The sequence below is a fragment of the Anolis carolinensis genome, unplaced genomic scaffold, assembly GCF_035594765.1.
Source record: "Anolis carolinensis isolate JA03-04 unplaced genomic scaffold, rAnoCar3.1.pri scaffold_14, whole genome shotgun sequence".
Taxonomy (NCBI): Eukaryota; Metazoa; Chordata; class Lepidosauria; order Squamata; family Dactyloidae; genus Anolis; species Anolis carolinensis.
Window position 1 is genome coordinate 10,435,922 of NW_026943825.1, and position 27,485 is coordinate 10,463,406.

General features: G+C 43.4%; 1 protein-coding gene across 2 annotated transcripts in view; it reads left to right on the forward strand.

Annotated features, from left to right (window-relative positions):
- The window catches only part of znf687 (zinc finger protein 687), a 47,783-nt gene extending 20,917 nt beyond the window's left edge, over positions 1-26,866 (forward strand). For both annotated transcript variants that reach the window (XM_062965155.1, XM_062965154.1), the window contains 6 exons: positions 841-1,017; positions 2,352-2,514; positions 7,309-7,656; positions 13,002-13,114; positions 18,406-18,547; positions 24,730-26,866. In XM_062965155.1, coding sequence (XP_062821225.1) covers positions 841-1,017; positions 2,352-2,514; positions 7,309-7,656; positions 13,002-13,114; positions 18,406-18,547; positions 24,730-25,188 — 1,402 coding nt within the window. In that variant the 3' untranslated portion in view covers positions 25,189-26,866. The remainder of the gene's footprint in view (positions 1-840; positions 1,018-2,351; positions 2,515-7,308; positions 7,657-13,001; positions 13,115-18,405; positions 18,548-24,729) is intronic.
- Positions 26,867-27,485: the final 619 nt, after the last annotated feature.

Consider the following 27,485-nt stretch of genomic DNA (forward strand, 5'->3'; position numbering starts at 1 on the left):
CCTGAAGCTGATCAATTGACTCCGCAAAGAATTCCTCGCGCCAACCACCTATATTGGGTCTCATTTTCCCGCCAACAGAACTCTTTCCCTAGAGAACGAGAAGCGAAACCCAACTCTGTCCAGATGTGTGACTCCTTAGAATTTCCCAAGGGAAGCAAGCCTAATCAGCTTGATTTCTGGCAGCAATGCGTAAACTCCTCCGTTGAGCTTCTCTGTTTCCCCTTTCTCTGGAATAAGATTCTTTTCTGGGAAACGGGGGGGAGTTCTGCCCAAGGCCTGTTTGGCTGAATTCTTGAGGACAAACATCAACATCCTGCAGGTGAAGAGACTCCGGCTCTTGCTGAACCGGCGAAAACCCCATGTTTTCCTCTTCGTCTGCCACAATAGTACTAGGAACAGGACTACAAGGCCCATGAGTCATCACACTATGATAAGTGCCTAGATTTGAATGGCGACTATATAACCCAGTGGTTCTCAGCCTGTGGGTTCCCAGGTGTTTTGGCCTACAACTCCCAGAAATCCCAGCCAGTTTACTAGATGTTAGGATTTCTGGGAGTTGAAAACCAAAACACCTGGAGGACCAAATGGCACTCTTGTATGATTCTGGGAGCTGGGTTTTCTCAACAACAAAGAAAAGGAAAAGAACTTCTTTGGTCAGTAGGAAATCGGCACCTGACATTTTTATTTGGGGAGGTTTATCTGTAGACCTTTTGTTGCTATTTGGTATAAAATAGATATGAAAATTAAACATTTAGTGATAATAATAGCTTTCTCCACCTTACGGAATGGGCAGCTTCTCATCTCTTCTGGTTTCTCCTGTGCTTTCCTCCACGTCCTCAGGTGTCCGAGCTGTTCGGTCGTGTTCGGAGGAGTCAACTCCATCAAGTCCCACATCCAGGCCTGCCACTGCGAGGTCTTCCACAAGTGCCCCATCTGCCCCATGGCGTTCAAGTCGGCCCCCAGCGCCAATGCCCACATTTTCACCCAGCACCCCGGCTTCAGCACCCAGCTGCCTAAGTAAGGAGATGGGAAATCAAAAAATTGAAAAAAAAATTGGCAATCATTTTGTGAGATCAACTCTAATTCGAATTTGGGTAAAATACAAAAGATATTTTTACACCAAAACACCCCTATGGCTTTGGAGGCCAACCATAGAAGGTTGTTAGGTTGACAAATTGGCCCACTTGGCCTGTGTGCCAAGTTAGTTCCAGGTCCACTTAAACAGCTGAGGAGGAAAAGGAAGGGGCCTGAGACTGTTAGGACTGGTGGGAGTTGAAGTCCAGAACACCTGGAGGACCGAAGTTTGCCTATGCCTGTTCCAGAGCCTAGACTTCTGAATCGTCATTGTCTGAAGTGTCTCCCTTACTTCACATCACTAAGAAGAGGACGCAAACTACATGAGCAACATAATAGTCCTCTTTGTTGAAAGAGGGATACGTTTGCGCATGGCCCTGCTTAAGCATGAACTTGTCACTGATAGGATGTTGTGCTTAGGAGGAGAGTATAAACACAGCAATCCATGTATCTATGGAAAGCAGGCCTCAGAGAATTTTGCTGCTCACCATAGAATCATAAGGGTGGAAGAGACCCCAAGGGCCATCCAGTCCAAATTTATTTATTTTTATTTATTTATTTCCATCATTTATATCCCGCCCTTCTCACCTGAAGGGACTCAGGGCGGCTTACTACAATTGGCAAAATTCAATGCCTAAACATAATTACAAATCAAAAACAGTACATACAATCAATTAAAAACTGTTAAAATATAATATAAAGATTTGAGGCATAAGTTCCAATGAATCATTTGGGCCACATAGTTGTGCCTCTCTTTGTAGTCTGTCTGTGCTATTTTCTTACAGCAGCTGAGGATATGATCAATGGTTTAGTCAGCTTCCTTGCACAGTCTGCATTTTGGGTCATCAGCTGATTTTTCGATCTTGGCCTGAATTGCCTTTGTCCTGATGTCTTGCTCCTGGGCTGCAAGGATCAGGCCTTCGGTCTCCTTCTTCAGGGTCCCATTCGTGACCCATCGCCAGGTCTTCTCCTTATCAGCTTTTCCTTCAATTTTGTCAAGGAACTTTTCATGCAGTGTTTTGTTGTGCCAGCGGTCAGCTCTAGTTTGTAGTGCGGTTCTCTTGTACTGATTTTTTGTCTGCTGTGCTGAGGAAGAAAAAATTTCACCATTCACTGCACCCGCGCAGTGATGTTGACCGGCTATATCTGCCTAGAAGATCAGGGGGCAGAGGACTCTTACAAGTAAAACAAGCAGTCAAAGAAGAACATGCCCTGGCAGAATATGTAAAGAAAAATAAAGTATTATTATTATTATTATGTCTGCTTTCTTTCTCCAGGCTGATCTACAAGTGCGCCATGTGCGACACGGTCTTCACCCACAAGCCCCTGCTCTCCTCCCACTTTGACCAGCACCTGCTCAACCAGAGGGTGAGCGTCTTCAAGTGCCCCGACTGCCCTCTCCTCTTTGCCCAGAAGCGGACGATGATGGAGCACCTCAAGGTGAGAAATGGGGAGCCCCTCGCCCCTTCTTTGGCTTACGATTTCCTCGAATGTTTTTCTTCCCCTTGGAAATGGCTAGTGTCAGCCCTGATTCCATCTTAGGAAAGGATGTTCGTTCAGGCAACGGGAAATCAAGGTTGTGTGCAAAATTGTATATTGTAGTGCCATGGAAAGACCAACAAAACTCTGTGAGATTTCATACTGAATGATAAATTGTACAAAAGGACAAAAGCATGCAACAGAAAAGCAGTTGCAAGTTGTTGTCGAAGGCTTTCATGGCTGGAATCGCTGGGTTGCTGTGAGTTTTCCTGGCTGTATGGCCATGTTCCACTTTATCGCCTATATGCCATCAGTTGGAGGCCCTCCCCCTATCACCAACTGATGGTCTGGGGCCAATAGATGATATAATATACAATAATATATTAAAATATAATACAGTAGAGTCTCACTTATCCAAGCCTCACTTATCCAACATTTTGGATTATCCAACGCATTTTTGTAGTCAATGATTTCAATGTATCATGATATTTTGGTGCTAAATTCATGAATACAGTAATTACTACATAGCATTACTGCATATTGAACTACTGTTTTGGTGCTTAATTTCATAACCTAATTTGATGTTTAATAGGCTTTTCCTTAATCCCTCCTTATTATCCAAGATATTCGCTTATCCAAGCTTCTGCTGACCCGTTTAGCTTGGATAAGTGGGACCCTACTGTAATAATAAATAGAGTAAACACTTTTGGAAGAAAGGGCAGCATGGCAACAATCTGCTGTGACCTGCGACTTGCTAGCAAATTATTCCAAAAATATAACACTAAAGGTTGCCACATTTGCAATTGCAGCCCAGATGATCAGAGCTAAAGTAGCAAAATCCATACTTGAGGTCAGAAATGGAAATGGCGATGGTTTGGGATGATACAAATCAGACACTGTCATTGTTATGTTGCTGCTATCATAATTTTAAAGAGCTAGTTTTAATTTTTGAATAAGTTTTAATGTTTATATTGGAAAGTGTTTATAAAGGTTGTATATTACTGATGTCATGGCCTATGGCTAGTACAATAAACAATTCAATTCAATACATAGCATTACTGCATATTGAACTACTTTTTCTGTCAAATTTGTTGTTAAACATGATGTTTTGGTGCTTAATTTGTAAAATCATAACCTAATTTGATGTGTAATAGGCTTTTTCTTAATCCCTCCTTATTATCCAACTTACCCAACGTTCTGCTGGCCCGTTTATGTTGAATAAGTGAGACTGTACTGTATATTGTATATACATATATTATTAATAACAGTATAATATAATACAATGTAATACTAATATTAATTATATATTATATATTCAATGTAATATTACTAATAATAGTTCAGTATAATAATATATAATGCTAATATTGTGCTATGCTAATAATATATTATATTGTATGTACATATAATTTGTAAGCCGCACTGAGTCCCCTTCGGGGTGAGAAGGACAGGATATAAATATAGTCAAATAAATAAATAAATGTTCCAGAAGCTTCTCTCCTGATGTTTCACCCACATCTATGGCAGGCATTCTCAGAGGTTGTGAGGTCTGTTGGAAACTAGGCAAGTGGAGTTTATATAGCTGTAGAATGTCCAGGGTGGAAGAGAGAGCTCTTGCCTGTTGGAGGCAAGTGTCAATGTTGCAACTGGCCACCTTGATTAGCATTGAGTGGCCTTGCAGCTTCAAAGCCTGACTACTTCCTACCTGAAGGAATCCTTTGTTGGGAGGTATTAGCTGGCCCTAAAGCAGCCAGGCTTTGAAGCTGCAGGGCTATTCAATGCTGATCAAGGTTTCCCGTTTTTTGCGTGTTGCTCTTTATTTTGTTCATTTTCATGGTATCCTCCTTCCTGTCAAAATTGTCCACATGCTTAAGGAGTTCGGTGGCTTCTCTGAAGCAGCCAGGCTTTGAAGCTGCAAGGCTATTCAATTCTAATCAAGGCAAGTGGGGTTTATATATCTGTGGAATGTTCAGGGTGGGAGAAAGAACCCATGTCTGTTTGCTGAAAGTGTGAACGTTGCAGTTAGCCAGCTTGATTAGCATTAAGTAGCCTTTGAGCTTCAAGGCCTGGCTGCTTCCTGCCTGGGGGGCATCCTTTGTTGGGAGGTGTTTGCTGGCTCTGATTGTTTCTTGCTTGTAATTCCCCTGACTTCAACAGAATTTCAGCAGAAAGGAGGAAACCATGAAAATGAACAAATAAAGCAATGTATATTTCACTTAACGTTTCCATATTCCCTTTTTTTTATCCCAATCCTGGCAGTAGTTGTTGCTCTTACTGTTAGGAAGTTCTAGCTAATGTTTCAGTGGCCTCTCTTTCCCTGCAGTTTGACCCATTGGTCTGTGTCTTTGTCTCAAAGAGGCCCACTCCTCAGTGTGACATTCTTTCAAATACAGTAGAGTCTCACTTATCCAACATAAACGGGCCAACAGATCGTTGGACAAGCGAAAATGTTGGATAATAAGGAGGGATTGAACCTGAAATTACGTATGATTTTACAAATTATTAAAAGTGAAATTACATTGTGATTTTACACATTAAGCACCAAAACATCATGTTTTAGAACAAATCGGCGGAAAAAGCAGTTCAATGCATGCTAACGTTATGTAGTACTGTATATACTCGAGTATAAGCCTAGTTTTTCAGCCCCATTCTAGGACTGAAAAAAAAAACCTCCTCGGCTTATACCCGGGCGAGGGTCCTGGTGGGCTTATATTCAGGTCGGCTTATACTCAAGTATATATGGTATATTTATTATTTTTCTCTATTATTATTGGTATTGTTACATTTATTATTTTACTCTATTAATTATTATTATTACATTTATTATTTTACTCTATTATTGTTGTTACTTATACATTTATTTTACTCTGTTTTTATTAACAATACATTTATTATTTTACTCTATTTATTATTACATTTATTATTTTACTGCATTTATTATTATTATTATTATTATTATTATTATTACGTTTAATATTTCACTCTATTATTATTAAAAGGATACATAAGCACATTTACATTGAAGAAGATGAAAATAATGATTTAATCAGAGTTGAACAGTCATATCTTAAATTACAGTTTGATGTAAAGATTAAAAAACATTTAAACTACTGAGGCCTCAATTAATGTAATTTTATTGGTATCAATGGAGTCAATGTTTATAATGGAGTCAATGTTTTCCCAGTTTTTTTGTGGTAAAATTAGGTGCCTCGGCTTATATTCAGGTAGGCTTATACTCGAGTATATACAGTAATTACTGTATTTATGAATTTAGCACCCAAACAGGTTCAAGGTTTTTCAATATTTACCGTATTTCAAAGAAAAACAGTAAACTAGCTCTGTAAGTGGAAAAGTAGGGTCAACAAAAACAATATGGTATTAACAATATAATAATAATAATAATAATAATAATAATAATAATAATAATAATAATAATAATAATAAAAACTTCATTTGTACCCTGCCCTATCTCCCCATGGGGACTCAGGCCAGCTTCCAACATAGTAACAGGCAAACATTCAATGCCTGTATAAACAATGCAGAGCTAGATAGAGAACTAGAATTATAGATGAATGGCATAAGCACTTTGCATTGTTTTAAACTTTGTATGTTGTATTTTATGACTGTTTTAACTGTTTTAACATTTTAGTTCATTGTATATCAGTGTAACGGCATCAATTGCCACTTGTAAGCCGCCCTGAGTCCCCTTGGGTAAGAAGGGTGGGGTATAAATAATTGAAATAAATAAATAAAATATACTAATTTCACATATGCATTTCCCCCTGAAACGTTTGCAAATCCTCTTCGCTCCTGCAATATTTGCAAGCTCTACATATCTATTCATATATATCTATCTAGACATCTCTCTCTATATAGGACTTGCAAACATGTGAGGAGAAAATTCATATATAAAATAATGTATACACATAGATACAGATATACAGGTACATTGAAATCTCTAGCTATCTATATGTATATAGGATTTGCAAAGACTTGCAAACATATGAGGGGGAAATTCATATATAAAATTAATGTATATAGATAGATACAAATATAAAGATACATAGGGATTGCAAAGGCTTGCAGGGGGAAATGCCTATATATCTGTAGCAGAGATTAACAAATATTTCCAGGGAAAATGCTTTTATAAGATTAATGGTTATATATATGTTCTTCTTTCTGACTTACAAGGGCTTCTTTCTCTTTTCAAAATATTCCCTTGGTTAAGAGCGAGGGAGGCTTTGGAAAAGAAAACACTGATAAGGGAGGGTAAGATGAGAGATAAATAGATCATATATTGCAAGCAGTGGCCTCTAGGCTCCACTGCCGGCTTGACCTTGACCCGATTATAAGCCAGGGGAGGCTTTTTCAGCTCATAAATAAGGGCTGAAAACTCAGCTTACGATACTTAAAAACTGACCACAAATAAAGATAGAATTGCATAAAATGAACTTACAGTAACAACATTGTCAGAAGTTAAATCTGTAAAAGTTTTAGTCCTTGCTGCCTAGAGAATGAGCTGTGGATCTGGGCGGGAGGCAGACTGCGTTGGGAAATTCAGAACATTGGATAAGTGGAGGTTGGATAAGTGATACTCTACTGTAGTTGAACATGGCTCTCATGCGCCTTCTCTCAGCCTTCTCTTCTTCAAGCTAAACGTGCCCAGCTCCCTCATCCGCTCCTCATAGGGCTTGTAGGAACCAGGCAAGGGGCAGGCTCTGACCTCCCACTTCTTTCTCTCTCGGTGTCTAATAGAAATCCCATCAGCCCCAGAAGCCCAAAGAAGAGCCCTCCACGAAGCTGCCTGCCGCCACTGCCGCTGCCCCTATCGTTCCCACTCTGACTCCCAAGCAAGAACCAGTCGAGGAGCCCCCGCCACCCATCGCCTCCAAGGTCTCGGAGTCCTCGCCTTCTTCTTCCTCCGAAGACGAGGAGCCGCCCAGCTCCCCCGAGGTGCGCAAGGCCAAGCGGGGCCGCTTCCAGCAGCGGAGGACCGGGACCAGCGGACGCTCGCGCAGCAACGGCTGGACCTGCGGCATCTGCCACTCCTGGTTCCCTGAGAGGGACGAGTACGTCGTCCACATGAAGAAGATCCACGGGAAGGTGAGTGGGGGCCGCAGTGGGATTGAGCCCCTAAAATAAGGAGCAGACTTTGGGGAGTCGTGGGTGGGATGGGAGTGTGTGTGAGTTTTAAAGGCCATCTTAACTGTATTTAAATAATAATAATAATAATAATAATAATCATCATCATCATCATCATCATCATCACACAGCCTTAGACACTTGGGAAGTGTTCAACTTGTGATTTTGTGATACGAAATCCAGCATATCTATCTTGTTTGCTGTGTCATACAATATAATAATAATAATAATAATAATAATAATAATAATAATAATAATAATAATACAACTTCTTTATTTTTATACCCCACCACCATCTCCCCGAAGGGATTTGGGACGGCTTACACAAGGAAAACATGAAACAACAACATAGCATTACAATGCACACAATATACTAAAACAATAAAATTTAAAAGCAATGCAACACAAGATAAAACAACATAAAAGTTACTTTAAAAATCTAAGGATCAAATTGTTCTGCACAGCAGAGGGTGACTAGTGCAGCGTTCCACGTAATTTATTGTATTTTCATCTGTATTTTGCAACTCTGTTACAATTTAATTGTTTTTTAAAGTTTTGTATTGCACTTGTTAATGACCTGACTAAGAGTCATTCCATGTAATGAACTATATAACACAATAGTGGTTCCACACATAAGTAGTACACAATATGTATATTAGAGCATCATATACATATAACATACACAGAAACAATACAGGTATATAACTCAAAAGTATCTAACTCAGTATTATAAATCAAACAAAATGATATAGGTCTTTGCAGTCCTAAAAGGTTTGGATTGGCTTAAAGGCAAACTGATTCAGAGTCTCTGCAGTTCTGGAGGGATTCCTCAGGACTCCACAGGTTTTGGATCAATAGTGACGCCAAGTAGACAGAGTCAATGCTGATGTAACTCCTGAGTAGGTGGTAATATATCCGTTCACACCGTTTGCACGCCGTTTACAACTGGTTCCCGGGTTTTATCCCAGTTGTTTCTGTGTATGTTACATGTATATGATGCTCTAATATACATATTGTGTACTACTTATGTGTGGAACCACTATTGTGTTATATAGTTCATTACATTGTTTAGAATAGACATCTGTGTTTACTCAATAGTTTACTCAATAAGAGTCATTCCATGCCAAGTGGCCTAAATATATGATAATAAATTATAATAATATAATATATTGTATATAATATAATATTTACAATAATATTATAATGTAATCAATATAATAATAATTAATAATACACAATTATAATTGTATATTATATATTAATGTAATAATATTGCAGTATAGTGGTATAGTATAATATAGTAATATATAATGCTTATATTGTGCTATGCTAGTAATAGAATATATTGTATGTACATATAACTTATATAACTAAAGATAATAATAATAATAATAATAATAATAATAATAATAATAATATAACAACAACAATGATGACTGAGGGCTGTGCTGGCGGTAGTGTAACTACCGGCAGGTCCAACCAAGCCAGAGAGGCCTCAGCTGAGGAGTGGAACTAAGTGCACCTAACCCATTAGCATTATGGAGAATCAAACCAAAACGAAGTCTATACTGGCTTGGTCGTCACCCAGGATAAAAAGGACCGCGGTGGATGCTGCTGATTCTGGACATCCATCGACAAGTGGGCTACGGAATCAAAATACAAATGAACAGTCACAGAAGCAGCAGAAATATACAATGCCAGAAAACCGCACAGTCATGAAATGCTATTACAACTCTGAACCTGAAAAGCGCGGCTACCAAAAAAGGATGCATCAGCTATGGCAACAAGAGTACCCTGACTCACAGATAACAGAACCCCGACTGGCTGACCAGCGAAGATTCATAATCAGAAACAAAGTGTTCAGTAAAGTTGAACTCGAAGAAATCCAGAAAATCTGCAAAGCAAATTACCATCAGACCACAGCACAGACAGCAGCAGAGACTCCAGCAACACTTGGAATGGTGGAACAGATTGAACCAGAAGAAAGTGTGGAGCTTTCGCAAGAATTTGAAGAACCAGCACTTGAAACATCTGTTGAACCACCAGGAACCTTGACAGCAAGGCAACAAGAGCTCAAGGATAAGATCATGGCTCATGCTGCAGCAAATGCAATAAGAAAGCAGCTCCCAACTCTAAAAACAGTGCCCAAGAGACACCTGGCGCCTCTCATGAAAGATGTGAATACAGTACTCTCCACTGTCCAAATAATATTAATTGAACAAACAAACCAGTATGCCTACAGTGCAGCAGTGATAGTAACAGAAGAGCTTGGGCTCCTACAACCAAGGCAGCCCCAAAGAAAATCAACTGGAAAACCAAAGCGGAAGGTCAGGCTAGAGTTGAAAATCAAGAAACTAAGATCAGATGCAAATAACCTGAAAAATATGAAAGAGAAGAAACTGAAGAATGACAAAATCAAGCAATACCTGATCAGAAAGTACTGGCTGAACACCAGAAAAATTGAAGAAGCTTTGGAAATCGTGAAAGAACAAATTACAGCAACAGCCAGAAAAATTGAAAGGTATGAAGCCAGAATCATCCAGTGCAGACAAAATCAACTGTTTCAATCAGACCAAAGACGGTTCTACCAGAGTCTGAACCAAACAACAGACACAGTAACCATAAAACCAGAGAAAACTGCAACAACGAAGTTCTGGAAAGAGCTTTGGGAAAATAATAAGAACTACAACAAAAACGCTGGGTGGATAAAGGAGTCTGAAGGAAAATTCTCACAGAACAAAATGGAACAGATGGAAATAACAACTGAAATGACCAGCCAACAAGTGCAAAAAGTCAAGAACTGGACATCTCCTGGTAGTGATCGACTTCATGGATTTTGGCTCAAACATCTGATTAGTTTACATGGAAAAATAGCCCAACAATTCAATGAGATGCTGCAGAAAGGAAGTATCAGTGAATGGCTAATAACTGGAAGAACATACCTGATACAAAAGGATCCAGCAAAAGGGGCAGCACCAGGAAACTACAGGCCAATAACGTGTCTGCCCACTATGTTTAAACTACTGACTGGCATCATGGCTGACAAAATTCAAGATTATCTTGAAGAAAAAAACATATTGCCAGATGAACAGAAAGGCAACAGACGGAAAAGCAGGGGCACAAAAGACCAGTTATTGATTGACAAAATGATTCTGGAGAACTGTAAGAGCCGAAAAGCTAATCTTCACATGACGTGGATTGACTACAAAAAGAACTTTGACTCACTCCCACACAGCTGGATCATCAAGTGCCTGGATGCCATCGGGATACTAATCTAAAAAATACTAATACTAAAAAACGTTGGCACCTTTATTGAAAACATGATGGAGCACTGGAAAACTGAACTGTTTGTTGGAAATGAAAGCTATGGACTTGTCAATATCAGAAGAGGAATTTTCCAGGGAGACTCATTGTTCCCTCTGCTTTTCATTATTGCCATGATCCCTCTGTCAACAATCTTACAAATAAACTGTCCGAATTTTTAGCACTGATATCAGCATGGAGTTTGGTTTGGACAAATGTTCGACAGTGGCATTGAAGAAGGGAAAAATCATGGAAAGTGAGGGCATAAATATGCCTAATGGCCAAACAATAAAGTGTCACCAGCCAGAGGCCTATAAATATCTGGGCATATTACAGCTGGACAACATCAAGCATGAACATGTGAAAACTGTGGTCGGCAAAGAATACACACAAAGGGTCACAAAAATTCTCAAAAGCAAGCTCAATGGAGGCAACACCATCAAGGCCATAAACACCTGGGCCATACCTGTCATAAGATATACTGCTGGCATTATAAATTGAACACAGATGGAACTGGACAATTTGGACAGAAAAACAAGAAAACTCATCACCCTTGCAGTGATGTTGACCGACTATATCTGCCTAGAAGATCAGGGGGCAGAGGACTCTTACAAGGAAAACAAGCAGTCAAAGAAGAAGAACATGCCCTGGCAGAATATGGAAAGCAAAGTGAAGAACCTGCTTTGATTGAAGTCAAAAATCAGAAGCTCCTCAAAGCACAGCAGACAAAAAATCAGTACAAGAAAACCGCACTACAAACTAGAGCTGACAGCTGGCACAACAAAACATTGCATGGAAAGTTCCTTGACAAAATTGAAGGAAAAGCTGATAAGGAGAAGACCTGGCTCTGGCTCACGAATGGGACCCTGAAGAAGGAGACAGAAGGCCTGATCCTTGCAGCCCAGGAGCAAGACATCAGGACAAAGGCCATTAAGGCCAAGATCGAAAAATCAGCTGATGATCCAAAATGCAGACTGTGCAAGGAAGCTGACGAAACCATTGATCATATCCTCAGTTGCTGTAAGAAAATTTCACAGACAGACTACAAACAGAGGCACAACTATGTGGCCCAAATGATTCATTGGAACTTATGCCTCAAGTACCACCTCCCAGCAGCAAAGAACTGGTAGGATTACAAACCTGCAAAAGTCTTGGAAAATGAGCAGGCAAAGATACTGTGGCACTTCCGGATCCAGACTGACAAAGTTCTGGAACACAACACACCCGACATCGCAGTTGTGGAAAAGAAAAAGGGTTTGATCATTGATGTTGCCATTCCAGGTGACAGTCGCATTGATGAAAAACAACAGGAAAAACTCAGCCGCTATCAGGACCTCAAGATTGAACTGCAAAGACTCTGGCAGAAACCAGTGCAGGTGGTCCCGGTGGTGATGGGCACACTGGGTGCCGTGCCAAAAGATCTCAGCCGGCATTTGGAAACAATAGACATTGACAAAATCACGATCTGCCAACTGCAAAAGGCCACCCGACTGGGATCTGCGGGCATCATCTGAAAATACATCACACAGTCCTAGACACTTGGGAAGTGTTCGACTTGTGATTTTGTGATATAAAATCCAGCATGTCTATCTTGTTTGCTGTGTCATAATAAAATAATAATAATATGGGAGCAGGAAAGCAAAGTATGGCACCTTCTGCCAAAATGTTGGCTGGAATTGATATCGCCATCCACTTCAGGCACATCACAAAAAGCCAGTGCAACTTGCCTGCCTCCCCCTGCTTAAAGTGGCCACACTCTCACACTACATAAATAATCATAGAATCATAGAGTTGGAAGAGGCTTCATGGGCCATCGAGTCCAACGCTATTCTGCCAAGAAGCAGGAAAATCTCATTCAAAGCACCCCCGACAGATGGCCATCCAGCCTCTGCTTAAAAGCCTCCAAAGAAGGAGCCTCCACCACAGTCCAGGGCAGAGAGTTCCACTGCTGAACAGCTCTCACAGGTTGAGCTGTGACAATTCACTCCCTTCTCTCTTTCCAGTGCGTGAAGAAGTTTCCCTGCCACCTCTGCGAACGCTCCTTCTGCTCGGCCCCCAGCCTCCGGAGACACGTCCGGGTGAACCACGAAGGCATCAAGCGCGTCTACCCATGCCGGTAGGGACCCCTTGGCTTCGCCATCATCTGCGGACACACGGGTTGGCGTCTGCCATGGTTATTTGGGCCACTGCATTTACAGGGTTCTTGTAGCACTCAATTGGGCAGGGCTATTAATGCCCTTCTCCCTTAGGCCTTGGAATTGGCTGGTCTTTGGTGTGTTTCCTTTTTAGTGCAATCCGCCACCTTAGTTTTAGGATGCATATGAACCTCTTTCTGAATTCTATTGGACCAGCTAGAATTTAATATAGTAGAGTCTCACTAACCAAGCTAAACGGGCCAGCAGAAGCTTGGATAAGCAAATATCTTGGATAATAAGGAAAGATTAAGGAAAAGCCTATTAAACTTCAAATTAGGTTATGATTTTACAAATTAAGCGCCAAAACATGTTATACAACAAATTTGACAGAAAAAGTAGTTCAAAACGCACTAATGTTATGTTGTAATTACTGTATTTACGAATTTAGTACCAAAATATCACAATATATTGAAAACATTGACTACAAAAATAGCTTGGATAATCCACAAGCTTGGATAAGCAAGGCTTGGATAAGTGAGACTCTACTGTATTACAAAAATAACTGCACTTTTCTGGGGAAAAGGGACTTGGTTTATTTTATTTTTTACTAGCTTGGGAACCCTGCGGTGCCCTGGTTATTTGAGAAGGGCATTTGGCCGCTGGGTTGTTTGTCAGCTGGGTTCAGTGCCAACTAGATGTGGGTGAACGACAACTCCCAGATTCCCAGGGGAATCACCCCCAAACTCCACCTGTATGTACAGTTGGCCATGTTGGGTCTGTGTGCTAAGTTTGGTGCAGATCTGACGTTGGCTGGGTTCAGTGCTCTCTTGATAAGGGTGAACTACAACTCCCAGCTCGAAGGTCAGTGTCCCCCATATCCTGTCTGTATGCCCAGTGGGCCATGTTGGGTCTGTGTGCTAAGTTTGGTGTAGATCCCAGGTCGACTGGGTTCAGTGGTCTCTAGATGAGGGTGAACTACAACTCCCAAAATCAGGGTCAATTCCCACAAACCCCTGCAGTATGCTCAGTTGGTCAGGAGGTTTCTCTGTGCCAAATTTGGTCCAGGTCCGTCATTTGTAGGGGTCACAGTGTCCTCACAACTTCCATCGGTTGCTGATCAATTCCTCTGTTTGCTGTGTTCCATAGGAAATAGTAAGTAAAGGGTTAAGTGGGGTGGGTGGGGTCATGCAAATTCCACACCAATGGAAAGAGAAAGGAACACTGGGATGTGGCGCTAACTATAACCTACAATGTCAGTAGAGGGAGTGCCTTTGATGGCTCCTCGGTAGCTGTTTGTGAAGGTGAGAACCTATCTGTGTCAGTGGACACCTCTGCCACATACACACATACACATTTTCTCATTTATTACGTGTATAGATTTATTACAAGGGAGGTCAGCCTAGTTTTTCTGTTTTTCCTTCTTCCCTTCTTCCTTCCTCCTTCTTTCCTTTCTTTCATTCCAAGTGTTACACACTAACAACACAATAAGCTGCAACTAGTTAATTACTCCAGGGCTCATAACGTCATTAGCAACTAGTAAATTACTTTAGGGCTAACGACTATAGGGGATAAAAGTAATAACCAAGTTAGAACGAAGTCACCAAATTACTGAGTTATGTTTTCAAGGCATGGTAAGAAGAATTCTACCTTCTTATCGTCCCCCCCCCCCCCCATACAAAGTAAGAGACAGTAAAAGAGGAACAGGCTGCCTGAAGAAGTCACCCAATGCCTTAGTTACCCTGACCACAAAACTCCTTTTTGCATCGCCTTGTTACAAGGGTTGAATGAAAAGTAATGCCTCCACCTTCGTTACTTGGGTTTGGATGGGAATATTTTAATGAATCAAACGCAGAAACAATCCTTAGAATGTGCTCTTTAACTACCACTATTCACTTTTCCACATCATCACCAGACAATTGGATACATTTCTGTCAACGATGAACAAGTTTTCTGAAGCTGTCATGGAAGAAGTTGACACTCTGTTTCCACAACCAGCATCTCACAAGACCCATCGTGCACAGATCTTCCGATAGCCAAGCAAAGTAATCATGTGACCCACACGTTCTTGGGAAATGCCGATTATGCTTAAAATTTCTCTCTGAGTGATACGACGATGGTCCTGAATCAATCTCTCAACCTTTTGCTTGTGAAACTCGGTGGTCGCTCTCACAGGACGTCCAACTCTGTTCGTCACACAAGTCAGGTGTTCCCACCTCAACATCTTTAAACTTACTCGCCCAACAATGCACAGGACTCACATTTATTATTTATTATTTATTACAATATTTATATCCCGCCCTTCTCACCCAACAGGGGACTCAGGGCGGCTTACAAAAAACACATATATAAAAATTATACAGTGCAATATAAATCAGTTAAAAATTATTATTAACTTACATCAGTATTCATAAAACACATTATAAAATACAGATAGGCGGGTCCAGTTCAAAAAACTGGGTCTGTCAATTGAGTTCCAGCGTACATGATAATAATTAACACTACCAATTGTTATTTGAAAGCCTGGCCCCGCAACCAAGTTTTAACCTTCCTACGGAAGGATAGGAGGGAGGGAGCCTGCCTGACTTCACTGGGAGGGCGTTCCATAGACGGGGAGCCACTACTGAAAAGGCCCTGTCTCTCGTCCCCGCCAGACGCACCTGTGAGGCTGACGGGACCGTGGGCAGGGCCTCATCTGATGATCTTAAGCTTCGAGGTGGGTCGTAGTGGGAGACACGTTTGAACAGATAAGCTGGGTCGGAACCGTTTAAAGCTTTATAGACTAAAGCCAGCACCTTGAATTGTGCTCGGTAGCTAATCGGCAGCCAGTGGAGCTGGCGTAACAGAGGAGTAGTACGCTCCCTGTACGCCGCCCCAGTTATTAACCTGGCAGCCTCCCGTTGGACTAATTGAAGCTTCCGAACAGTCTTCAAAGGCAGCCCCATGTAGAGTGCATTGCAGTAGTCTAAACGGGATGTAACAAGAGCGTGGACCACCGTGGCCAAGTCCGGCTTCCCAAGGTACAGTCGCAGCTGGAGCACAAGTTTTCATTGTGCGAAGGCTCCCCTGGCCACTGCTGAGACTTGGGGCTCCAGGCTCAACGATGAGTCTAGGATCACCCCCAGACTGCGAACCTGCGCCTTCAGGGGGAGTGTGACCCCATCCAGCACAGGCTGTAACCCTATGCCCTGTTCGGCCTTCTGACTGACCAGGAGGACCTCTGTCTTGTCTGGATTCAATTTCAATTTGTTGGCCCTCATCCAGTCCGACACAGTGGCCAAAAACCGGTTCAGGACCTGAACAGCCTCCTTAGTGACAGGTGGGAAGGAGTGACAGAGCTGGACATCATCTGCGTACAGATGACACCGGACCCCAAAACTCCGGATGATCTCTCCCAGCGGCTTCATGTAGATGTTAAACAACATGGGAGACAACACAGAGCCCTGCACAACCATTGACCACAAGTCAGTGGTTGTGGGGCCAAGCAGGTGTCCCCCAATGACACCATCTGGGACCGACCCTCCAGGAATGAGAGGAGCCACTGCAGAACAGTACCTCCGAGACCCATCCCGGCAAGGCGTCCCAGAAGGACACCGTGATCGACGGTATTGAAGGCCGCTGAGAGGTCCAGCAGAACCAGCAGGGACACACTCCTCCTGTCCAGTTCCCGGCGCAGATCATCGACTAAGGTGACCAAGGCTGTCTCGGTACCATGCCTCGGCCTGAAGCCAGACTGTGCCGGATCCAGAAAATCAGTGTCAACCAAGAATCCCTGGAGCTGCAAGGCAACCACATGTTCCAAGACCTTGCCCAAATAGGAGAGATTGGAGATAGGCTGAAAGTTTCCAAATTGAGTGGGATCCAGTGATGGCTTTTTCAACATTGGTTTGATCACAGCCATTTTTAGGCTCGCTGGAAACTTACACTCCCAGAGGGAGGCATTCACCACCACCTTCACCCACTCGGCCAAACCCCCTCTGGCTTCTCTCACCAGCCAGGATGGGCAGGGGTCCAGGATGCATGTGGTTGGTCTCGCCTCTCCAAGGATCTTGTCCACATCCTCAAGCTCAACCAATTGAAATGAATCCAACAAAATTGGACAAGCAGGTGCACTCGATGCATCCTTAGAGACTGCTGTTAACATGGTGTCAAAGTCGGAACAATCACCACAAACAGCTTGCATTCCTTGAGGAATCTCCTTTGGGGTGACACCCACTCTCAAGAATTCAATGTCTGCATGTTGCTTAAGTCTCATTGACCAACTGTCTGCGCAGGGTTCCAGACTTTGCACTTTAACAACACAACCGTTCAATGCTAAGGCTTCCTTGTCTGCGCAGGGTTCCATTCTTTGCACTTTAACAACACAACCGTTCAATGCTAAGGCTTCCTTGTCTGCGCAGGGTTCCATGCTTTGCACTTTAACAACACAACCGTTCAATGCTAAGGCTTCCTTGTCTGCGCAGGGTTCCATTCTTTGCACTTTAACAACACAACCGTTCAATGCTAAGGCTTCCTTGTCTGCGCAGGGTTCCATGCTTTGCACTTTAACAACACAACCGTTCAATGCTAAGGCTTCCCCGTCTGCGCAGGGTTCCATACTTCGCGCTTTAACAACACAACCGTTCAATGCTAAGGCTTCCTTGTCTGCGCAGGGTTCCATACTTTGCACTTTAACAACACAACCGTTCAATGCTAAGGCTTCCTTGTCTGTGCAGGGTTCCATACTTTGCACTTTAACAACACAACCGTTCAATGCTAAGGCTTCCCCGTCTGTGCAGGGTTTCATACTTCGCGCTTTAGCAACACAACCGTTCAATGCTAAGGCTTCCTTGTCTGCGCAGGGTTCCATACTTTGCACTTTAACCACACAACCGTTCAATGCTAAGGCTTCCCTGTCTGTGCAGGGTTCCATACTTTGCACTTTAACAACACAACCGTTCAATGCTAAGGCTTCCCGCCAAATGAAACTGTAGAGGAGAGTCTACTGAACAAGCCACAACCTGCCGCATACCGTTACTCCCATCTGTTGAGGAGTTACGAAGGTGGAGGCATTACTTTTCGTTCAACCCTCGTATTATAATCCTCATCCTCTTGAGTGGTTAGAAATCCTTTTAGCAGCATCCACATTGAGACTTCAGTGTTGGGTTGTGGAACATATGTCTGCAGGACACAATGCAGTAAAGTTTGAACTTGCAAAAGATTTGACTCTTGCTAATTCCAAAGGGGCTTTCCAAGCTCTACTCCTGACAGCTTCTCTTTTGGCTCTCCTCCGCAGGTACTGCACGGAAGGCAAGCGCACCTTCAGCAGCCGCCTGATCCTGGAGAAGCACATCCAGGTGCGTCACGGCATCAAAGTGACCGACGAGACCCAGAGCCAGGAGGTTCTCCTCACCCGCTCAGGACCCAGGAACCTGCAGGTAGAGGGGCCATGGGGGAATTTGGTGGTGGTCTCCATCTAAGTACTGACCCGGCCTGACCTTGCTTAGTATCCAAGATGGGTTATAATTGGACAACTTTTAGGTATTTTATGACCTGAAACATTTTGTAATTGGTGGTCTCCAGGCCTGAGCTTCCATTGCATCCAAGACCAGATGGGTTTGGTTCCTTCTGGGTATTTGTTGATCTGAAACTCTGGGAATCCTTTCATCCATAGATGAAGGAAAAGAGGCAAAGAAGTTGTTCTACTTTCTCTCTGCATCAATAATGACTGGAAGCTTGTTCTGTTTCTCTCATCAAACCTGGGGTTTGTCACATGCAGAAAGAGGGGTGAGTGCAGAAAAGTAGAATCATAGAATCCTAGAGTTGGAAGAGACCGCAAGGGCCATTTATTATTTATTTATGTATATGTATTACAATATTTATATCCCGCCCTTCTTACCCAATAGGGGACTCAGGGTAGCTTACAATAAAACACACATATAAATTGTACAATACATTGCAAATCAATTAAAAAGTTATTAAATTACATCAGACATTCATAAAAACACTTATAAAATACAGATGGGCAAGTTCTAATCTAAAAGACTGGGTCTGTCAATCCAGTCCAGCCTCCTTCTGCCATGCAGGAAAAGCACAATCAAAGCACCCTGACAGATGGCCTCCACCCTGTTTGAAAGCCTCCACCAGACTCTGAGGCAGTGAGTTCCACTGTTGAACAGCTCTTTACAGTCAGGAGGTTCTTCCTAATATTTAGGCGGAAAATCCTTTCCTGCCATTTGAACCTATTGTGCCGAGACTTAGTCTCTGGAGCAGCAGAACTCAAGCCTTGCTCCCTCTTCCTTATAATATCCTTTCAAATGTTTTATCACTAGCTTGGGTACCTGGTGTTGCCTGGGTTATTTGAAAAAGTCCTATTTTTATTTTACAAAATGCATAAGGTTATGGGTGAACTATAACTTACATCATACCAGGTTAACCCCCTGGCAATCCATCAGTGGTTAAAGTTTGTTATGTTGGGCAAGTTTGCTCCCTAGATGCATCATTGGTGGGGTCCATGTGTTCTCTGGCTGCAGGGTGAACTATAGCTCCCACCATGGTGGGTCAGTTCCCCTCAAACCCCTCAAGTATGTGCAGTTGGTTCTGGGTGTTCGTCGTGCTAGGTTTGGTCCCGGTCTAGTGTCGGTGGGGCTCACAGTGTCTCCAGGTGTAGGTGAACTACAACTCCCAGAAATGAAAGTCAGTTTCCCCCAAAGCCTCCCAGTATGTTCAGGTGGCCATGGGGGTTCTGTGTGCCACGTTTTTAATCCAGGTCCATCGTTGATGGGGGGGGGGGGGGGGGGTCACAATTTCTCTGGTTGTAGGTGAACTACAACTCCCAAAAACCAAGGTCAATCTTTCCCAAACCCTGCCAGTATTCAAATTTGGGCATATTGGGTATCTGTGTCAAGTTTGATCCAGTTCCATTGTTGGTGGGCACCAGAGTGCTATAAACTATAAATCCCAGTATTTACAACTCTCAAATATCAAGGCCAATTTCCCCCAAATCCTTCCAGTATGTTCTGTTAGTCATAGGGGTTCTGTGTGTCAAATGTTGTCCAGGTTCATTGTCAGTGGGGGTCACAGTGCTGTGCCTTGATGCATGGTGAACTACAACTTCCATCATGTGGAGTCAGTCCCCCAAACTCCTCAAGTATATTTAGTTGCTGCTCAGTTCTGCTCTGTTTGTTATTCAAACAGAGTTGAAAAGAGTAGGAAAGGGTTAAGGGAGAGGCAGTGGGTGGGATCATGCAAATTTCGCACAAATGGAAAGAGTAAGGAACCCTAGAATGCCTGTTGTGGAGGAAAAACGGGGAGGAAATTGTCCCTGTATGAAAGCCGTCATTTGGGTGGGGGCAGTATGGTGCTTGTGGAGGACACTGGCAGAGTTTCGGCTACGTGTTCATGGTGCTCGCTATAACCTGAAATGTCATTGGAGGGAGTGATTTTGGTGACTCTTCAGGACTGTGGGTTTTAGCTCTTTGTGGAGGCGGGAGCCTGTCTGTATAAGTGGACACCTCTGTCACATACACACATGCAGATTTTCACTTTTATTATGTGTATAGATTAGATATGTGTGTGGTATTTGTCTCATGTTTCATTCGTGATTCTGTTTTGTATTGTCCATTCGGATGGCACAAAACAGAAAGACACTCAACAAAACAAAAACTGCCTCGAAATCTCTCTGAATATTTAATTAATGATTTCATCCATGAAAAGAAAAATAAATATTTGAATATTCAGTTAAGACAAGATTGGCATAGGAAATGATCTTGTTTAATCGATAAAACAGAAGGAAAAGATAGGTACAGAACTTTAAATCAGGCCTTCCAGACAATTAAATCAATGTATTGATTCAAGCAACCCAGTTGGGGGTGGGAAGAGGGTGGTAAGGGGGGGTGGGATGGGGGGTTTAAAGGGGCAATTAATTAAGATATGCGGTAAAGAGAATCACAATTGGAACCTGTATCCCAGCCATAAAGATTGTAAACGGTTTTTATGTTATCTTTTAGATGGCTAAGGCATGCAATGTATTTTTTTGTTATCTGTATGAAGAAGAAAAAAAAGTTTTAAAAAAACTGACTCGAAATGAAAGGCTCCAAGCCTGCTTTTCGGATCAATCCACTGTAGGCCCTGCGAGGCCCAGGAGTGTAGGCCCAACGCCTGCACCCATAGGCCCAAGGCTCCCGGGCCTATGGGTGCAGGCTTTGGGCCTACGTACCTGGGCCTTGCAGGGCCTACAGCTGATTGCCAAGTAAGGAACGTTCCTTACTCGGCAATCAGCTGCAGGCCCTGTGAGGCCCTGATAGGCATGGCCCAAAGGCTGCACCCGTAGGCCCAAGACTCCCAGGCCTATGGGTGCAGGCTTTGGGCTACGTACCCAGGTGATTGCCGAGCAAGGAACTCTCCTTACTCGGCTATCAGCTGCAGGCCCTGCAAGGCCCTCATAGGCATGGTCCAAAGCCTGCACCCATAGGCTCAAAGCTCCCAGGCCTCTGGGTGCAGGCTTTGGCCTACATACCCAGGCCTTGCAGGGCCTACAGCCAATTGCCGAATAAGGATCTCTCCTTACTTGGCAATCAGCTGCAGGCCCTGCGAAGCCCTGATAGGCACAAGATAGGGATTGCAGAGCAAAGATTGCTCCTTACAGGCGGCTGGGCCTGTGTGGGTGCAGGCTTTGTGCCTACACGCACAGGCCTGGCGGGTGGGTGGGGAGGTTGGGGGTGGCTGGGTCGTCCTGTGCCTCCCCCCTCTCCCTTTGCCTAGCTCCTTACTGAGCATTTGAGGGGCACTGGCTGATGCTGTGGAGTTTGCTGGCACCTTCCCCTCCTCCAAAAAACAAAATAAAACCAAACAAAACAAATGTCTGACCTCCCGATTTTGGGAGGTCAGACGAAAATTAATCAGGGCCTCGACGAAAGCCGGGACACAAAACAGAACAAGGTAAGTCCCGAAAGCACATCTCTAGTATAGATGGCTATCACATTTCCTCTCAACCTTCTCTTCTGGACTAGACTCCCTATTGATGCAGCCTAGAATCAATCACATTGGCTTTTGTAGCTGCTTGTTAGGGATTCCTCTTCTTCAGAAGAGAAAGAGGAGCAGGAAACCCTAATCCTCATGAATCTGCATGGAGTGCCGTTACATTCCCACCACATTGGCATTTTTTCGAACTGCTAGGTTGGCAGAAGCTGGAGCTAACAGCGGCCACTCACGCCACTCCCGGGGTTTGAACCTGGGACCTTTCGGTCTGTAAGTTCAGCAGCTTAGTGCTTTAACACACTTCATCACCGGAGCTCCTTTCAGCTAGATTAGCTGCCAGAAATGCATCTGAGGAACTTCCCTAGCAGCTGTGAGGGGACCCAGGGCTATAAAGCAGAAACAGGTGCAGCCAGCTCTTGCTGGTAACAAACTGACTCTAATGCCTTTGCTCCCCTGGTGCCTGCTTCGAGTCTGCATTTGGATTTATTGCTGTTTCTTTGTCTGAAGTAAGACTGCTATTTGATTTGGGAGTTTCCCAGAGACTAAGAACTGTGCTTGCCCTATGACTTCCTTGCTTCCTTTTGTATTATTCCACTGAGTGTGCTGTACTTTATGTTTTGCTGAAGTAAAGCAGTTTTCATTTACCATATATACTCAAAGATAAGGTGAGTTTTTAAATCTCTTTTTGGGGCTGAAAAAGCCTCCCCGGCTTATAATCGGGTCAATGTCAAGCCAGGCAGCCAAAACCTCCCTTTTCCGCTTCTCATCCCAGGCTGGAGTTATCTTATTTTTTAAGAGAGAGAGAGAGAAGGGAATGTTTTCAAAAGCAAAAGGAGAGTGAGTGAGAGCCTCTTGCAAGCCAGGAAGAAGAAAAATATTGCATGGGTGTAAGGGGAAGAAAAAGAGACACTTGCAAATTTGCAGGATTTATTATTATTATTATTATTATTATTATTATTATTATTATTATTATTATTACTTTTATTGCAAGAATGTTTGAGTCAAAAGAAAGGGAAGGAGGGAAAGAAGAGCAACAGAAGGTGTGTATTTCTTTTTATTCCTAAGGAAACAAAAGGGTGGGTTTTTTGGGAGAGGAAGGGAAATTTTAAAAAGCCTTTTCTGGCTACTTTTAGAGTTTGAAAAGGGATAAATAAAACAGGTGGGAAAGGGGAGGAGAAAAGAGGCCAAAGTTGTTTTTAGGAGGGCTTTGCTTGCATTTCTTCCTTGGGCAAATGCATGCCCCAAAGCTTGTAAATAATATATAGATTTCCCCCTACAAATACATTAATTTAATATATGAATTTCCCCTCATATGTTTGCAAGTCTCTGCAAGTCCTATAAAGATATAATTCTCTCTATATAGAGCAATGTCTAGATATAGGCCTTTTAAATATGCACAGGGTAGATGTAATCATAGATAAATGGGACTTGCAAATATTGCAGGAGGGAAATGCACAGAGGATTTGCAAACTTTTCAGGGGGGAAATGCAAATGTGAAATTAGTATATATAATTATAGAGCTATATCTAGCTCTGCATTGATTACATAGGCATTGAATGTTTGCCTGTTGCTATGTTGGAAGCCGGCCTGAGTCCCCATGGGGAGATAAATAGAGCAGGATACAAAGGAAGTTGTTGTTGTTGTTGTTGTTGATGATGATGATGATGACGATGATGATGATTATTATTGAGTTATTGTTGATACCATATTGTTTTTGTTGACCCTACTTATGCACTTACAGAGTTAGCTTACTGTTTTTCTTTGAAATACAGTAAATATTCAAAAAAATTTACCCCACTTATGCCTCAGTTAATGTAATTTTATTGGTATCTATTTTTATTTTGAAATTTACCAGTAGCTGCTGCATTTCTCACCCTCGGCTTATACTTGAGTCAATAAGTTTTCCCAGTTTTTTTGTGGTAAAATTAGCCCTGGTGGCAAAGTGTGTTAAAGTGCTGAGCTGCTGAACTTGCAGACCGAAAGGTCCCAGGTTCAAATCCCGGGAGCAGAATGAGTGCCCACTGTTAGCCCCAGCTCCTGCCAACCTAGCCGTTCAAAAACATACCAATGTGAGTAGATCAATAGGTATTGCTCCGGCGGGAAGGTAACAGCGCTCCATGCAGTCATGCCGGCCACATGACCTTGGAGGTGTCTATGGAAAACGCCAGCTCTTTGGCTTAGAAATGGAGATGAGCACCAACCCCCAGAGTCAGACATGACTGGACTTAACATCAGGGGAAACCTTTACTTTACCTTTAATTAGGAACTGCCCTAGCAGCAGTGAGGGGATCCAAGGCTATAAAGCAGAAGCAGGTGCAGCCAGCTCTTGCTGGTAACAAACTGATTCTAATGCCTTCGCTCCCCTGGTGCCTGCTTTGAATCTGCATCTGGATTTATTGCTGTTTCTTTGTCTGAAGTAAGACTGCTATTTGATTTGGGAATTTACCAGAGACTAAGAACTGTGCTTGCCCTATGACTTCCTTGCTTCCTTTTGTATTATTCCACTGAGTGTGCTGTACTTTATGTTTTGCTGAAGTAAAGCAGTTTTCATTTACTTAACCACAGTGTTTTAAGGCTATTCTTGAAAGACAAAACAGGACACTGCTACACCTCTCCCCCCCCCCCCCCCCCACTTTTGCAGGCATCGCTCCGGAAGCGCAAGCTCTCCTCGGACGAAGGTGACTCCTGCAGTGAGGAGCCGGACAGCACCACCCCGCCTTCCAAGACCCACAAAGGCGACCGGAAGCCCCCCTTTACCTGCCGCAAGTGTGGCTACGCAGCTTCCTCGGCGGCCGACTTCCAGGAGCACATCCCCCAGCACCGGACAGGCGAGAGCGCCCACCAGTGCCGGGAGTGCGGGCTCTGCTTCACCTCGCAGGTCTCCCTCAACCGCCACCGCTTCATCACCCACAAGAAGAAGCGGGGGGCCAGGCCTGGCTCCGATCCCCCCGAGGAGGACCCCCCGACCCCCGGCGAGGGCCGGCTCTCCTGCACCGTCTGCGGCAAGGCCTTCGACACCGAGCTCAACCTCAAGACTCACTTCCGCACCCACGGCATGGCCTTCATCAAAGCCCGGCAGAGCGTCGGGACAGACAACTGAACCGGGACAAACCCAACCACAGGTAGATCCAGACGTTGGAGGGCAGCGGCCCCCTTCCCATTCCCATTTGACACAGAGATCGCAGAGAGGTTGGAATTGGGGAACCAACGCCCAGAAGCGAGGGCCTTCCTGATCCAGCCTCCTCCAACCAAAGCCGGTCTCGCCTTGGTTCCGTATTTGGTTTGGCGAAGCTTTCCAAAGGGCTGAAACTATTCCGGGGCAAACGGAAACCCCACATATGAGCCGGGGGCGAGGATGTAGACCTCCAAGGATCGGGATACGGATCTCTCCTCGTGGGGAAGTTTGTGAATCACTGTAAAAGGCAGGAGGTGCCTCCTGGGGTTTGTTCATTCATTTTTTAAATCTTCCTCCATGTGTTCCTTTCCTAGCACACGGTAGCATTAACCAGGCACTAGGTTGGAGTGGAGTCTCTCTTCTTCTCTCTTTTCTCACCAAGGTTTAATTCCTCCTAATGGTAGTAGCTGTTCCATTCCCATCCTCTCTGTCTTCCTACACTTTCCTTCTTTTATTCAGAATCATGGATTGTTTTCTTCCAGTTCCTCCCCACCAACAGACAAGTGCTTTTTCTATGTGCTTCTGACACTTTCCAAGCCATTCCAAAGGCAGAACGACTCCCCAACAAAAATCAGTTTTGGTCGTCATCTTAGGAGGCGTTTGCGTTCTGCCTCCAGAATCCAGCATCCTTCCAAATCTGTTTGGAAACCTTTTTCCCGTAGGAAGGTTTTTTTCATGCTTAGGAAATGTGATTTTTTTTGTTTCATATTGCGGTGCCCAGAATCCCCAGAATCATGTGGCCTGAGGGATTCTGGGTATTGCAATCCCAGGAAATAATTTTGCTTTCTGTATCCCAGCATCTGGAAGGTTTTGATCATGCTTCGGAAATGTAATTTCAAATATTGCAGTGTCCAGAATCCCCAGAATCATGTGGCCTGAGGGATTCTGGATATTGCGATCCCAGCAAATAATGTTATAATCTATTGAGGGAGAGATTTGCGTAAAAGAAATACATTGAAGAGGACAAATTTGCCATTTCCGCACATGGCAAGCTTTTGTGCTGTTTAGATAGCAGCTTATGTTATGGTGCTTATATATTCCCTTTGGGAAAGTGCAAATCTGGGCTTTTGGGAGGTTGGTGGACTCCAGTTTCCATCATCCACCACAACTCTGCCCAGAATGGCCGAATCTGATAGTACTTGGAGTCCACCCGACTAAAGTCTTTTATTTTTGGAAATACCGCTCCCTGAATGCTATAAGAATCATGTTCTGACAAATCCCGCTGTCAATCTCCACCAATCATGTTATCGATCTCCTGTCCCGTTTTCCCTTTGACTTTTACCCATCTTCAGGGATGGAATGATGTCTCCTGACTGGCAAACATTCCTGGATCACAAGACACACCATTTGGTGGAACGGCAGCTCGATTCTCTTCCTTTCCTTCCTAATGCAGGATCCCGACACTCCTGACATCTGTTTCTTTGCTTGAAATCATGTTTGTTCTCTATTGGTTTGGATCAGGATGGAGAGAGGCTCCTCCTTGTTGTAGTCACTTGAATATTTTGTTTTCTTGGTTTTATTTTGGGATTGCTTTTGGGGTGGGGGATTTGTCACATTAACATGAACCAAGTGTACACCTTAAAAAAGAAATCTCAAGTCTGGCGATGGTTGTTTCCTTTGAGAAGAGCAAAAGGGGTTGCATATTATTTTTTCTCTTTTTGCTAAAGATCTGTTTTGAGTCCAGTCAAATGCGGACGGACTAGAACTCTCAACTAATCAAGCCTCGGGGTCATAGCAAGAAAAGTGGCTGAATAGGCAGTTGTCAGAATGGGTTGCTGTGAATTTTCCGGGTTGTATGGCTATGTTCCAGAAGCATTCTCTCCTGACGTTTCACCCACATCTATGGCAGACATCCTCAGAGGTTGTGAGGTCTGTTGGAAACGAGTGAGGTTATATATCTGTGGAAGGTCCAGGATGGGAGAAAGAACTCTTGTCTGTTTGGGGCAAGTGTGAATGTTTCCATTGACCACCTTGATTAGCATAGAGCGGCCTCACAGCTTCAAAGCCTGGCTGCTTCCTGCCTAGGGGAATCCTTTGTTCGGAGGTGTAAGCTGGCCCTGAAGCAACCAGGCTTTGAAACTGCAAGGCTATTCAATGCTAATCAAGGTTTTCCATCTGGAATTCCCCTGTTTTTCTTAAGGTTGCTCTTTAGTTTGTTCATTCTCATGGTTTCCTCCTTTCTGTTGAAATTGTCCACATGATTGTGGGGTTCAGTGGCTTCT